This window comes from Nipponia nippon, unplaced genomic scaffold (genome assembly GCF_047370975.1).
Source record: "Nipponia nippon isolate SJK-2023a ecotype South Korea unplaced genomic scaffold, ASM4737097v1 scaffold_10, whole genome shotgun sequence".
NCBI classification, from domain to species: domain Eukaryota; kingdom Metazoa; phylum Chordata; class Aves; order Pelecaniformes; family Threskiornithidae; genus Nipponia; species Nipponia nippon.
In genome coordinates, this window is record NW_028262291.1 from 18,715,783 (window position 1) to 18,732,201 (window position 16,419).

The following is a 16,419-nucleotide window of genomic DNA, read 5'->3' on the forward strand; positions in this document are numbered from 1 at the left end:
AGCGCCGCTGCCCATTGGCGGCGCCGGGCGGGGGCCGGGCCGGGCCGGGGCGCTCGGCGGGGGCGGGCGGCCGCCGGCCGGGGAGAGCGGCGGAGAGCCCGGGCAGTGCCGTGCCCACCGGCGCCCCGGCGCTTCCCCGCTCCGCTGTGCTCGGCCGCGCCGCGCTCCTCCCGCCGTACCATGGTTGGGGATCACTGCAGCCTCCCCAGTGAACGGCCCGTCCTCGCCCAGAGTCCCAAACCCGGATTAAGCTGCAAAATGGTCCTGCAGGCGGTGGGCAAAGTGCTGCGGTAAGGACGGGTCCGCCGGTGGCGGCGGGCGGGCAGGGCGGCTGCCCCGCGGGGCTCCCGTGGGCGAGCGCGTCTGCGTGAACGGGGGCTCCCCCCCGAGCGCACGTACGGCCCCGAGAGGAGCCGGAGCTAAGCTGGAAGCCCGGCCCGGTGCCTCCTCCTGCTCGGCCCCTCTCGTGTCTGGAGGAGGGAGGCTGCTCTTGGCTCCCGCTGGATCTTGTGTAGCAATCTGGGAGGGTGGAAGTTGGAATAGCAATAGCTGCTTGGAGAGAAACATTTGTCCACCCATAATACTGCAGTCAAATTTTGTTTGTGCTCCCTGAGAACTAAATTTCCAGGACGTAAGCAGATGGTGAAGGTCCTGGCTTTCCTGAATAAGGAGTCTGACCAAGACGCTACATATGCTTTGGCATGTTTTCTACAGAAATGTCATAAGATGAGGGGAAAAAATTGCTCATGTAGCTCAGAGGGACTTGTGTGAACACTGAGACGTGTATGACTACTGAGACCAAAACCAGACTCTTTGGCAAAGGACGTGCAGTAATTTGATTCGGAGGAGTTCTGACCCGTTCTGGTTTGCAGGGAAAAATGTCGCCACAAATATTAGGATTAGCAGCCTAGCTCTTCAACAACTGCAGCTTTTGGTTTAAGTGCGTTCAGATATTTTTCTGGGATCTATGAAGAATGGCAGTGCTGCTCCAAAAAGGAGCCTTGTTCCTCCAGTGTAACTTTATTTGGCAAACTTTCGTTTGTCCCCGTTTCCTGCTATCTGTTGCCAATTGTTAAATGTTTGTCAACAGAAACATTATCCCTCCCTCTGTTGACTCATGTCTCTTCTCTCCCCAAGCAAGTTTAGGGGAGCCATTTATTAAAGCAGAGTGTTCTGATCACAAAGCAGCTGAGCTCTGGCTGCGACTTAAACTAGAGAAGTTCACTGGGCTTAAAGCAGGCTTGGTGAGAGGAATCGCTTAGAGTTGCTCTTAAAGAAGTGCAGTATTGCAGTACTTTATGGTTTTGTTTTTGGGCTTTTTTTCCTGTTAAAAATACCGTCCTGTAGAAAACATTAGTTTAAGGAGTTCAGGTTTCTTTTTCAGCTTTTTAACAAGTTTAATGTCCCTTCTTTGCGTTTTTTGGGGGTGGTGTGTCTATAATTCAATATGGTGTTACACAGCTGGTCATATAAAATCCTTTGGCCAGCGGCTTGCTATTCATACTGTGAACCTTTTGAAGTTTTTGGTAGCTGTTCTGTTGGCAGCTCTCCGAGATGTAAATAGATGGGTGCCTCTGTAGGGAAGAATTGCCAAACCTTTTGTTCAGCATCTATGGCAGTTTATTTTAAAGTATAGGTAACTTCCTGTGACTTAGCAGTGAAACATATTTTTATGATTTGTTCAGTGTATGCTTTTAAAAAAGTATAACATAACCTCATCCCTCCTCCTGCAACTGGGTACGTGCAGAAATTGTGCATAATTTTAATTGCTTTTTTTTCCTGAGGTTTATTTTCTACATATACTATAAAACTGTTATGAAAGGAGGAAAAATTTGTTGTCATACATGAAATATTTTGGGCTTGGGAATTAATAGCCTAACTTCATTTTGCTAAGCTGTTACTAGATGGGAGTGATTACTGTTTTGTAGTGGAGTTTTTTTTTAATGTGTCTTTTCATTCTGGGTTATCTCCTTTTACAACCAGTTAGAGAGAAATGAGAAATCACAAAAACTTTCTTTAGATGCCAGACTGGTTCTCTTATTTCTCTTCTTGAATATACTTCAGATACCTTATCTGACCTTATGTGTGTTGCTTCATCTTGCTTTTCTTCCAGTTTTGTTCTGTAAAACATAAACTCATCCTATTCTGTAAAGAGCTCAGGCAGCGTAAGAGCACAGGTACTAGCTAGGAGCCTAGGTAAATACTAAGTCCAACTGAAGTTTCCTTATTGCAGAAATCGGTTATTAGTGCTTTAGAAAATGTGAGCGCAGTGATGCTGAAAGAAGGAACCACGTGGGACCTCATTTAGGCCAAAAATGGTGACTTGTTGGTGACAGCTGTGGTGGGATTTCTTTGAACATAGGCATCCACAGCTGAGCTTTGTTGGCTTTGCTGGTGGTAGACAAGAAAAGGGAGCTTAAAGATGTGGTTGAATGCAGAGGTGCAATGCCAGCCGATACAGAGTGACAGCTCACTCATTAGTACTTATGTTGTTGTCATTTGAAGTTAAATGAGATGAATCCCACATTACTGTAACGGTTTACCATCTATTTCAGAGTAAGTGTAGGACAAAGGGTATCAAATACCACTTTTACACCTGGCCACCTGAAACACTGCTGATTGAGTTTTCTATAGTCTATACGGAAGACGAATCAATACTAAACTTGATGAATCAATACTAAAATTTGGATGAAGTAATTTTTCTTCTTATCAGTCCTATAAATGGCCTGGTGATGAGATCAAAGGGTATCTTGCTTGTGCGTAGCCTGGCGTTATGAACAGCCTACTCCATTTTAGGCCAGGCATAACTGGGAACCATCATCATCACCGTTCCTTCCTAGCCCTCCGCAGGCTGCCAAGGACTTGTAGAAGTTCACAGTGGACGAGGGAGAGAGTGCCCATCTTCTCTCTAAATTGCCCTCCATTTCTGTCTCTCTCCTGGTTGTGAATTACAAAGCTCAGTTGTTCCAGTACGATACTTAATCGGTATGATTCTCCTCCATAGCAAATTTGTTGTACATTATTTACGTGAGTTGTATGTACTTATAAGTAACTCATTCTGTTGAAGCTTTTAACATGCAAGTTGTTTTCATTAGTTAGTAGGTCCAAGTCTCCCTAGCTCCTGGGTGCCAAATAGTGTCTCTGTCACACACTAGTAATAGCTGCCACAGGAAAAATCAGTACGGGGAGGAAACAAGGAGGGAAGTGTGAGGAAGCAAAAAGGCTTCACGAGAAGAAGCAGCAGCCCTGAGAACCTGAGAAGAGTTTAAAAGAGCATGGGGAAAGACAACTGAACCAGAAAGGGGGGGGGGGAATGTAACAAAAGCAACAGATGTGCTCTCAGCCTTTCTAATTAATTTTTTATGAAAGCTACTGTTGGGTTTATTACTCTTTTAAATTATTAGTGATTCAGCTATGAAGAACTCTGGAGATGCTTGTATCTTTCATCATATGGGTTAGTAAACTGTGTTTAACACTTCAGGGATGGGACCAAGACTACACACTTGTAATGATAAAAAAAAAAACCCACACCATTAGAAAAGTGTCATCTCACCTTTAAATTAATCTTAGCGTAGCTGAGATGAAGTTATGTGTATTCCTTAGCACAGTGTTTAATTAGGGCTTTCATTTCACTTCAGATGTTTTTGAAATATGTTAATATCATTTTCCCCCTCTCCTGTAACGAACTGTGTAATTATTTAGCCCATGGTTAGGGAGGGAAAAACCCAAAATGGATTCAGTTTTTCTGTTTTCTGTTTTGTTTTGTACAAGTTGGTGACTCTGTAGAGAGGTAGAAGGGGAATGGGAAAAAAGTACAATGTAAAAACTTGGAATATCTTTCTACCTTTTAACATTATTTAATTAATTGTTCAAATTTTTTGTGAAACAGCTGATTACTGTTAGCTTCCTTGCAGAGGTGTGCTTTTTACTGGCCTCAAGCGGCACAAGTGGAAGGCAGACTCGGGTACATGAGAGATCTCCCCTCTTTGGTCCCAGCAGATAACTGGGCTGGCCATATGTGTTCTTCAGAGCTGTGTGCTGATAACTTCAGGACACAGTGTTGACTACCTGCGCCAGTGCTTGAGTCCCAATTCAGACGCTTGAGTGTGGCTCAGAACTGCAGCGTTTGCTGTGCCGTGGCACTTTGGGTCCTGCGCAGGCGATTTTCAGAGACGACTACTCATGCCATAGTCAGTGCGTTTCTTTTTAAGTCTCCAGTGAAACCGAGTCCCCCTGGGATAGTTGACTTACAATTGGTGATATGGTGTCAGGCAAGAAGAATGATGCGGGCTACAGAGTTGTGATGTCAGTATGGTTTATATGTACACATGGTCCAGGATGAGCGTGGGAATAGATAACGTAAAATTCCATTTTCTTGTAAGAGCCTCCCTTCTTACAGCAATGTGCAGGGATTGATTTGGATGCAAACCAAAAAAATAAAACAACCAACCCCACTCTTTTCGGGTAGGTATGCCATTGGCATTACTAACAAAGTGGAATTTTTACAGGTACTTTTCAAGACTGTAGTAATTTGTTTTCAGTGATAGTGTGATAATGATTGTTTCGGTTAGATAAATTAGCAAGTTTGTGTTGGTATCCTGGATGGTACTATATATTTTTACATCCAGCACTTAGAAATTTTTGAAAAATTTCTTATCTATTCCTTAAATATTTCATAGCAAGATCAGAAAGAAAGCAGGTTAATTGTGACGTTGGATGCTGTTTTTTAAGTGATCATGCAAAGTCATCTTAAACGTGTTCATGAAACAGGACATAGGTGGGTAGAAAGCGTGGTTTTTGTGGCTGCCTCTTCTCCACTGCCTGGACTCTCATTGCTGAAGATAGCTGTTGTCTGTGATGCTTGTGTGGATTGACAGAACTAAAGCAAATATTTTTTAAAAAAAATCAATCCTGTTTTATGCTAATTTAGGTAGAAACATTTTTCAATAATTTAGTCTGGTATACAGTATAGAAAGTAATTAGGAAGAGCCTTGTTTAACATTAGCTAATCTGATTAATGCAGAAGTCTGAGGACAGGCAGAAGAGAAGAGAAGGGAGGGAAGGCAGTGTGCAGGGAAGGGGCTTATAGGCAAAATGCTCCTCAGAACCATGTCAGCTATTTTTATCCTGTTCTTTCTCCCTCCCACAACTTTCCACTGTACCAAAATAGTTCAAAATGTTTATGGTTCAGGGCAACTGACATCACTAATTGTCATGCTGTGTCTTGCTGAATATTTCTGTAACAGGAGCTGATTTCTTGTTCAATGACAGCCTTTCAGGACTCTCACCCAGATACACGGAAAGGACCAATGACTCTATGGGGCAGTAATATCTTGTGCTTTGGCAAGGTGTGTGACCGGGCAGGAGGGGCTCTGTGGTAGCTCTTCTGTGCGTATGAAAGCACACTTGTGCTTTTGGAGATTGTTCTTTGACACAAGTGTCCTGTCCTCAGGACAGAGCAGGTTGCAGTGGAGGTAGGCCTAGTGGCATCGCCAGCCTGGTGGACTCATCCAGCTGGGATGTGCCTTCTGGAGGGGTGGCTTTCCCTGCTTGCACAGGTGGGTGTTCTCCAGCATAGGCAGGTGGCAAAGTGTCTTCTGGTGGTGGTGGCTGCAGAACTTGTAGTGCTCTGCTTGACATTCAGCCCTGCTATGAGCTGTCAGATACTTCTGTCAAGGCCATTTAACAACCTGGTCTCCTCCTGAAGCTCAGGACTTGATGCTGTGTCTCACTATCAGTCCAGTGAGCCGTGTGCTCCTCCGTTTCTTTGGGATAGCCGTCCGTTTGTTCACTTGCATTTGCCACAGGCGCGTCATGACCCTGGTGTGTTTATGAAAGTTGATGAACCGTGTACAATATATTAACTTAATGAAAAAGTCTGTGTCTTTCTTCAGAGGTATTTACAACATGGAGCTGTATTTTGGTTACGTGTTCTACATCCTGTGAAGCGATAGCCAGAGGGAGAGGACTGCTACAATTCTTCTGTGTGTTGAAATAATCCTGTAAGTTGTCTCCAGAGCCAGTATAGGAAGGGCACCTGCCCCGAGGTTTAACACCATTTTGCTCTGTTTTAGGGGCAAAAACATACTTCTTTTTTCTGAAGATCCCTCCTGGACACTTTAAGAAGAATAGATTTGATTGTAATCTCAAACTTCTGAAATTCTTCACCCTTGTTTCCTTGGTATGCATCTGTTTCATTATAGGATTTACTCCAGATTTTAGCTGCTTGTTTATGCCTGGGAGATGTTTTCAGTTTCTATATGCGCAAAGCATGAGTGTGCAACGTTCATCCTTCTGGGAGTTGACAATTCCTGGTTTGCCTCTTCGCTTCCTGTGTTGTAATAGCCCATTTTTCTGGTGCTGCTTTTTATGGAGAAAGTATCTATTTCACACTTAATTTGTATCTGCTGTTCTCTGGTATCTCAAACCATCTGTGCACCCCAAGGTCTTTACCAAGTGGGTTTGTAGGAGGAAAAAAAAAAATCCTCTGTAGAAGAGCTTTTCTTGTTCCATTCTTGATGATCTTTGCAGAAGAGATGTGGTGTTAGGAATGTGGTCTTCCACGGGTTGTTGCCCTGTCTCTAAGATAGCTAAGGCAAAATGTATGCGTTCGCCTATCATTCATACTTCTCTGTGACTACACCAAAACTGTGTTGGATACAGTGTTCTTTTGTTGAGGGGGACTTTCTAATCCTTTTTCTTAATCCCTGGTTCTGTGGGGCTCAACAGAACCTTAACTAAAACTTAAGCAGATTGTTTAGAGAAGATATGGTGCTTTTTTTTTTTTTTAAGAGCTGCTAGCACCTAGTCTCTGGAGAGAGAAGGGTATTGGATGTATGGATTGACCCTTTCTTCCAGCTCTCTGAAGAAAAAAACCCCACTTCTTGGTGTTAATGGAGTCCATTAACGCTGGAGCTAGGTTGTTTGAGCTTGTCAGAAAATGCTGCTCTGTTAATATTCCAAGTTCATTTCTGTCTGGTACTGAAATAAGTTTAGAAGTGCTTTTGCTCAGACAGCAGGGACTGGTGATAGCAAATGCTCCCCAGGTGAAAGGAACATTGTGGATGTCTGTGTCTGTCCTTTTCTTTTTAAAAAAGGAAGAATCAGCAGTGAGCACAGCTGTCATCAGAAAGGCAGGTAGTGACAGAATATTAAAAGTCTTAGGACAGCTTAACACCTGAAAAAAAAATAATCCTGGCACACCATACAAAGTACATGGAGTTAATGAAGAAAGAAGGCTTGGGCTTCTTCATGGTGACCTATGAAAATTCACACACAGGAGAGATGACATTAGGTGCCCTTGGTAGCTCCACTCACACTCCAGACACTTACCCAGGTCTGCTCTTCAGTCCAATGTCACCACAAATCCCAGGTTCACAACACCAAAGCCTTACAGGGATAAGTGCTGACAATCAGCAGGATGCATTTGGCAAGAGAGAGGAAAGGAAGTTATGATAAACTAGGTTTTGCTGATTGTTCGTTATACAAAGTCCTCAGTTTTGATGTGACTGCCTTATTTCTTCAGAACAAACCCTGTGCAGGGAAAAGACAAAGCTGGGGTCTGGAGACCAACATCTGTGCAGGACAGAAGGGAAACTGTATTCTGTCTCAACTGCAATATTTACTTCTCTGTCGTTTTTCAGCATACAAAGCTTTTTTTCATGTCTAGGTACATCATTCAAATACATCAAAAAGTTTGGTTGTGTTTTGTGTTTTTTTTTTTAAGTCTACACATCTTATTTAGCAGTTGAGCTAACTGATCTGTTAAGTGATTTCAGTTACAGGTTTTTGAGAAGGTTTCCTATTGATTTTTGAAGTAGAGACTTAAATACTGAGCAGTAACTAGATGACCCAACAATGATAGTAAACTACTGCTCTCTTGAGAGAGACTTCTTCACTGGTTAGGGACCATCTTTCATTTCTCGCGGTGAAACTACTAGCGCAGCTACGCATGACTGGCATGGTTACATCTCTGCAAAACCAGTATGAACTATCGGGTGCTGCCAGGAATTGAAACGGGGCTTCTCAGGCGAGCGATGCAGGCTGTGTTTGAAGAGAGTTAGCTGGTCATACCCATCCCTTGTTTTGAGGTGTGATGTTGGGTTGCAAAAGCTAGTGTAAAAGCGTGACTTCGCATTGTGTTTTGAGGAAAAAATCTTAGATGTTGGTCTCTCCTTGCGTGAACTGATTAATTGCAAATCCACACGAACAGTTAAAGATATTGCTTGTCATTTGCACGTGCAGCCAAGGGAATGAAGCAGACTCAGCACACAACTGTGCATCTAATTTTAATATTTATTTTTGAAAATTACTAGTCTTCCTTAACCATTTTCTTGGCTGTGCTTTCAGCATTTAATTAAAAGAATGCATTTGTATTTCAGCAAGCCCTTGGAGGTAACACTACAAGTTTGACTATATCTATGGTTTTGGGTTTTTCTGATTGCTAATGGATCAGTACGTGTCTGTAAAGGTGCTCCTACTTAAGCTTTTTGGTCTCCCTTGGTGTATCCTGAAAAGTAATAAATTAGGGCTTGGAATCACTGCTGTCTCATGAGCTAATTAACAGTGGCTGATCTAACTGTACCAGTAATTAAACTATTATCCACCCTACTATTTTTTCAGTCAGTCATTAAAATATTCTTTACTTTGACCCATGATTCCATAGAGTTTGTATTTTAAATAATTTTTCTTTCTCTGTTGTACATACAGCAGAACTTTAATATGCTGTTTTCTAGGAAATACTGAAACAGCTGTGTGCTATTGATGACAAAACTGAACAAAGAGCATTGCATCATTCTGTCACAAAGTTTAAAAATTAACTACATGGTTAGATTAGTGAATGTTTTGTACATAGCATTTGTTAATGAAAGTTACCTAATTAAGATAATGCTTTGATTCCTTTTACCTTCAACTCTCTCTTACCCTGTGAGGAGATACAGTTTGTGCCTTCTATGGATTTCAGGGTTTTTGTTTAACAAGATAGTTCATACTAAGACTGAAAGGCACCGTTTCTCATCACAGGATCTGATCTAAGGCATGCCAGGAGAGGTGGGACTTCCCTGAACTAACTTTGGTTTAAATTAAAGCCAAAATATTAAGAAAAAAAAAATAATCCATTTTTGATCTTCAAAGCTGCCACTGAGAGAGGACTGACCTTGACCCATGGTCATTTCTAGTAAATAGATATCCTTCTTAATTAAAATGCTGTAGTTTAATTTAAAGTGTGAGCACTGAGTTTGTGGAGCTCAATACAGTGGATGAAAATTTCAGGTGGGGCTGCTTCTTCACATTGGTATTTCTTTGCCCAACCTGTTCAATAACTAATGACCAGGTAGGTAATTGAATTCCTCACAGCTGTGTGTCTCAAAGCAACAAGATGCACATGTGTGCGCTAGTAGCAATGCTTTAAAAGTGAGTTTACAGGTGCAGGCATGCAAAATTGCTTATGAATAGTGAAAACAACTTACATTTTTTCCCCATGCTATATATCTAATTGAGTTTATATTGTTTACTGAAGCTCCTACAAAAAAGCTAAGATGTTTGAAGTAGCTCTCTTGTTACCTGTGTTTCTATGTACACTCTCAGTTCTGGTGTGCCCTAGCACTTTTCTGTCCTATTAAACCACACTTTTTAGATGTAAACCAGACTGTGTTTATATGAAGGATTCAGCTGTTGAAGTCCTGCCTACTGTGTGACTACATAGAGATGACGTTTTCAAAGGTGGAACTGTAGTAGCAAGGCAGGTGATTAATTTGTTTTCACTCTCTTCCCAACAAAAATAACTAACTTATCCTTCCAATGCAAGACACTTTTTGTGCCTAAATAGCTGTAATTTGCCCAGTCCTGCCAGAAGTAAAAAAGACAGTCCTTTACTGTTTCTTGCCTCTGGGGAGCTGAGGAGAGAGACAACAACTATGACTGAGCTCAGCTGCAAGCTGACATGTTGCACCATGTTGAAAAATATTTATCTATTGAGAGCACAGACTCTTGGAGTGAGTGTTCTCATTAACTGTTTGGGGACTGTCATGCAGTCCACATTGCCTTCTTTCATAGTGCACAATATAACTATAAAATATATTTTTAAACATTTTTTGTAGACTTTTATAAGTTGAGAATTGTACAATTCGGATTACAAGTACATTAGACATTATGTGTACTTGTCCTCCAAACAGTATGCGGGTAAGGTGGTGAGCTTGACCTGCGTATCTAACATATTTCCTTTATTGCAGGTTTTCTTTAGGCTACAGTAGTACTTAAAACTAGTTAGTATTGTTAGATAAATGTTTTTCGTTGTACAGAGAGCTTGCAAGGCAAAAAGGCAGTGAGGAAACTAAAATGCTTCTTACAAAGACAAACCTGTCTGCACCCTGGTAGTCTCTGAGCAGAGTAGACTGTCTGCGTTTGTGTATCTTGGGCTATATAGCAAGAAGTCTGACTGCTGAAGCCAGGTTGCCATGGTGAAATAATTCCCAGCAATTAAAGCACAGTTCTATCCTGAAAAGCAACTCTGTGCAAGCTACGTTGTGAAATCCCACATTTACGAGGCCATGAGGTTTCCAAATCAAACTTGCTTGGCTTAGAAATAAAAAGATAGCTTTGCAATCTGCCAGCTCTACAAACTTCATAAGGGTTGGAAGATAACAAAGTGTCTTCAGTGGTTTATGTGCTCTGGTGGTGAACTCCCTCCCTGCAAAGGTGGACCAAAGTGTACTGCATGTGCTCTTCTAGAAAGATAACAGGGCTGCATCAGAATAACCAGGAGGAGCAGCTGCTGCCAGAACTTGAATTTGATCATAATGCAGAAGTCAAAATAACTGTGTTCCAATAGAAGATTACAGGATAATAATTAAATAAATAAACCACTGCTTAAGTTAATAGACATGTCTGAAAACACACAGGGAATAGATACGTAATTAAGAAGTTTCTTTTGTGTTTTTACTACAGTACCTTTACGTTTTCTTTCAATTTGCAGAGTCTAAAAACCTTGAGACACGGACTTTTTTGCCAATTATGTTCTTTTTAGTTTTTACTTGTTCTTTGCAAGCAGATTTTCTGGCCTCCAAAATTTCAAATCTTGTTGAAAAAACACTTTTCTGAGTATTATAATAATAAACCTGACAGGCCTATATTTGCCTTCCTCGATGAGGAAAAAAGCATTAAAAGCCACCCCAAAACTTGCTTTCAAATCTTGGTGCAGATCACTTGCTCTCAGAGCTCCGTAGGGTGGGAGATCTCCCCGCTGCAGCATGCAGCATCTGTAACAGCACCAGGCTCGGTATCTCTGCCATTGTCTACTCTCAGTTGAGAGTGATTTTTCTCCTTTGCCTGTGTGTTTTTAATTAAAGAAATTTATGGTATACTATAGATCTCTGCCTTGGACTGAAATGTTTTCCAGTAGAGAGAAAAAACTATTTATCTCTGACTTTAAAAGGTCCTTAGAGAGCCAATTCAGATATAAACATTTACATATGCAGATAGCCGTGGCTAGGTGAAATGAATCCTGTTCACATTGCCTAGCTGCAGTATGGGAGTATATTTAGCAATGGAGGATGATGAGGAAGCATTTGTGTTGCTAGAATACAAATGACGTTTTTCCTCTAAGGGAGGCAAGGATACAGGAGCATCATTATCTTGGTATTGTGTATGGGCCTGATGGGTTTGGAGTGAGCGTGCCTGGAGACTAAAATAAGCTGCATGTTAACAAGACAAACCCCAGAACACAGACCTCCAGCCTGTATTTTCAGCTGACGAACTGATGAATGGCTGGGCAGAGATGCCCTGGAGAGTTAGCATGGCATGGCCTCTCCTGCCCATTCGTGCCCTGCACCAGGGTCTGCTTCGAGTGCTGTTCTTGGGAAGGAGGAGTTGCAAGCAGGGGAGAATATACTACAAGACACCTTCTCAAGCAGGGATTTGCCTTCTTTCTGCTCAGTTTTTGGCTTCCTTTGTCAGACAGCCAGAGTTCGCCTATAATTGGAGACTTAAAAACAAGAACAAACCCAAGAACCACCACCCTATATGTCTGTCACAGGCTCAGGTTGTGGGCACCTATGATGCAGTGTTCTGCTGTATGGTTTGTTCTAAGCATTGGATAAATTAATTGTTGCAACACTGTTAATCTATGACCTACTGAATCTTTCTTACCACAGACCTAATTTGGCTCCGTGTAGAGCTCTTGAAAATAAACATTAGGAAAGATTTGTGTCCTTTCTCTTTCCTAATCCCCAAAGTACCAAAAATCTGGACTGTAGTAAATTGCTTAGGAAAAGAATCTTGCTGAGGCTTCATGTTGGCACCTCCTGGTTTGGATATGAGGGCTTTTTGGCACAAAGGTAAAAGAGAACATTTCAAAATGAAGAACAACAGGTTATTTGCTTGGGTAAGGTAATTTTCTGTGTTTCTACTAGTGAATGATTCCTTTTAAATTGCATCACTGGCTCCTAGAAATAAATAATCTATGTCTCCTATCTGACATCACTTCCCTGCTGATCCTCGGGCTCTGTTCCACTTAGCCCCTTCCAAGTATGCTGACTGGAGGGGAACCTGGACCAGTGCAAGGATTATACAGTCAGAAGACCCTCCCCAAAGGCAACCAGAGAGGCTGGATACCTCCTCTCGCTCTGGGGGAGGAAGGGAAACTCTAGTCCAGCGTGTTTTACCACAAGAATGTACTCTGGGCATTTTTGTAGCATTAACTGAGCTGTTTGCATGCCTGGCCTTGCCTCTGTAGCCATTCTTCCCGGAGCTGCATTGAAGAGAAGATGGGGGATCCTGAGCAGAAGAGAAGCAGCAGCAGTGGTACCTGGCCACCAGCAAATACCTGGGAATTTCAGCACTGTATGTTGAAAGGCAGTTAATATGCAGCTGACATGGCACTATAGGCAAACAGTATGGCAAACAATATCTAGCGCTGGGAGGTGACATGCAAGGGAAGAGAGAAAGAGGGAGAGAAGTTAAGTCCAGCCGTAAACCTAACACTGCCAAGTACACCACTAAACCATATCCCTAAGCGCAAGGTCTACACATCTTTTAAATACCTCCAGGGATGGGGGCTCAACCACTTCCCTGGGCAGCCTGTTCCAGTGCCTGACTGCCCTTTTGGTGAAGCAGTTTTTCCTAATGTCCAACCTAAACCTCCCCTGGTGCAGCTTGAGGCCATTTCCTCTGGTCCTATCGCTTGTTACTGGGGAGAAGAGACTGACCCCCACCTTGCTACACCCTCCTTTCAGGTAGTTGTAGAGAGTGATAAGGTCTCCCTGAGCCTCCTTTTCTCCACGCTTAACAACCCCAGCTCCCTCAGCTGCTCCGCATAAGACTTGTGCTCTAGGCCCTTCACCAGTAGGTGGGTGAGGAGTCCTACAAAAGGAAAGTGAAAGGCCTGATGTACCAAAGACACAGCGTGCGCAGGTGCCCCATATTCTCCTTGCTTTGCCAGCAGCACCAGCTGTAACTCAGTTTGGCCCTACAGAATGTTTTGGGCTTTCTGTTGAGAAGCAGCATTATGAAATAACGTTATGGCACTTGTCATCCTTAACATGCCTGCCATGCCTTGGCACCGACTGTTTACAGCAGAGCATCCGGAGGCCAAGCAAAGATTCCCTTTTAAGGCAAAGAGCCACTATGAGAATCCAGAAGAAAAAGTTTCCCTGGCATGTAGGGTACATTCTTCTTTCCTCCTCCCCTTAAATAAACTATTAGTGACTTTTAAAAACAGAACAAAAATGAAGAAGCAGGGCCAGAACATTTTATTCTGCACAGCCCCCTTAGACCTGCGCAGCAGCCGAGCCCTGGAGCCAACCCAGGGCAGGAGAGGGGAAGAATGAAACTGAGGTCAGAGGGGTCTGTCAGAGACCTGGGGCGAGAGGAAATCGGAATGGAGACTGTCTTAAAAAGCTTAGTCTCCTTCCCCAGGCCCTGGAGAAACGGTCTGACCACAGCAACCCGTGAACAATTGTACTGTATGCTTCACTGGGATTTGGGCTTGCTTTCCAATATCTTACACAGCTTCCCTTCCCTTACTGATGTTTTTCTTTCCCAATCCTGAACATGTATATGTACATCCAGGATTTGTATTCTGGATGTGCTGTCACATGGCATTTTCAGCTGAAGACTTAGCAGTGATCTGGGTTAAAACAGGACATGGGATTGCAGAAAAATCACCACAGAGATACTAATCTTCTATGGTTTTAAAGAAAGCGGGAAATGTAAATATCGTCTCTTGCTTTTTCTCAAAGGAAGGGCAACTCTACTGATGTTCAAATGAAAGTTGTTATTCTCCTTTTCTTGCCTGCTATACAAATAAATAAAGATGTTGAATTACCAAGAAGTGATTTTTAAGCTGCCTAGCGTCTCTAAGCTTCCAGTCCTTGTACTTAACTGAGGAGAAAAGACTTTGGGCTGCTGGGATAGGAAACCAGACAGCCTACAAGAGTTTGTTGCTGTCCTGTAAAAATGGCATAACCTGCTTCTTCGTTGTTCTTGGTGGGAGTTTGTCACTAGGACTCATAAATTTTAGCTCATAAAACTGTTTCCTTCCTGCTATGAATGGGTTCAGGACTCCCATACTTACGCAGAACATTTCTAACCAGAAATTAACTGGTAACTTCTTTCCCGTAAAGTGCTACAGAAAAACCAGAAAGGTAACAAGTACATCTGTGAGCAGCTGACCTGGTTTTCCTTAGAAAGCTGTAGCCTTCTGTGGATGGCTGAAATCTTCGGGGTTTTCCCCTCTGCAAAGGGAGGGAGAGAGCTTGCATATTAAAATTTTTTACCTTAATGTGTTTTATTCCCTCTTCTGTTCCACTCACATCCTATTTGACTCCTTACCTAAGGAAGGGGAGAGACGCTAAAATGAAAATATCCAGTACATCTTTAATTTTGAATTATAAACCCTTATTCACTGGAAAATATAAAACTATGAAAGTGTTCATAAAGATTGGCCTAAAAGACACTGTTAAAATGTTGGCTTACTGCCTCTCTAATTCTGTGTTGGCTTATGTTTTAAGAAGCTAACCCCCATCCTCAGATTACTAAGAAAGTAGGTTTTGGCAGGAGTACTTCACTCTGTAATACTTCATCAGTGGAGGATATTTTAAAACATGACACTTGAAAAAGAAAGGAGAAAATTACAGGATGAAAATCAAAGGCCAAGATAGTTTGATATATCCGGTAGGTCAGTAGTGTAGAGGTATACCTGGGTGGGGTGGAATATGGTGTTGCTGTTGGAGAGCGTAAGTTTTCCACACAAATGTTTTAGTTGGGAATGTACCATTTCAACCCCAAAATTTTCCAGATTGCGAACTATACAAATTACAAAGCACGAGCTAGGTTACTTGAAAATAACTCCCAAAACCTCAAGTGACTTTTTAAATATTATTTGATAACATTTCTGTGGGCATCTTATTTTTTGATCTTCCTTAAAATAGATTTTTCTTTTTGTGCCACTTTTGTATGCATTGCTGTGAACTGTGGGGCTTTTACTCTCCTCTCACCGATGCTGACTGAACACACCATGGCTGGCTTGTCACAGTCGAGACGTGCTCTCTTCTAAATTTGCTGGGGATTGCTAGGATTATACCAGTTAACCTTGGGTAAGAAATAGGGTCAGTTACTAAAAAAATAAATATTATTCATCACCAAATAAGCATCTTTGTCCTGTAAGGTTTATAATCCGTGACGATTTTCATCCCCACAGACTTGAGATGGCTTGTGAGTTTTGAAGTTTGTGAACAGGGAGACAAATTTGCCATCTAAGGCCTGTTGGACCTGTTCTGTCGATTTTCAAATGGAAATCAGTGTGTTTGAGACTTGGCTGGAACCTGAAACTGGTGCGTGATCCAGAGGGCACAAAGTGATTGGAGTTTTGCCTGCAGCTCTGCTCCTCACCACTACAGGTTTTTTTAATAAACTTTCTAACTTTCTAAAGTTACTCTTATATCTGGTACTAAACCCACTTGAATATGCCACATTAAAAAGAGAGAAGCCACTGATTGCTTATACTTAAAAAAGAGAAAATAAACAGCCACTCACCCCAAGGGTAGTTAGTTGGGTGTGAAGGGTAGGAGATGGTGATTGAAGCATCATCGTTTGTCCTTGAAGAGATTTCAGTTTCAGATGCAATGTGAGAAACTGCACAGCCTGCTGGAGACAGCAAGAAATTATTATAGCCGTGCTGGTTCCCTCTGGAAAAAAAGAATCCTGAACTGGTAGAGATAATCTTAAATTGCATGATCAGTTTAGGGAAGTTTGGCATTTAATAAATCACTAGTGTTCCCTCTGTGTGATCAGCGTTGTAATGAATCAGATTCTCATGTCCAAAACCATGGATGCTTGGCACAATTCCAAAGTGACGTGAACTACATCAGGTTATGAAGCATGTCCATATGGTGGACATTGTATCTTTGATACTTCTTCAGCTAC

At 42.2% G+C, this 16,419-nt stretch overlaps 1 protein-coding gene across 8 annotated transcripts in view; it reads left to right on the forward strand.

The window, feature by feature from the left end:
• The window catches only part of MOB2 (MOB kinase activator 2), a 121,043-nt gene that overhangs the window by 88,157 nt on the left and 16,467 nt on the right, over positions 1-16,419 (forward strand). Inside the window, exon 1 of one of the 8 annotated variants that reach the window (XM_009462452.2) lies at positions 63-290. The exons of the other annotated variants lie outside the window; for them this stretch is intronic. Coding sequence (XP_009460727.1) covers positions 181-290 — 110 coding nt within the window. The 5' untranslated portion in view covers positions 63-180. Of the gene's footprint in view, positions 1-62; positions 291-16,419 lie in introns of those variants that run through there. 8 annotated transcript variants of the gene reach the window in all.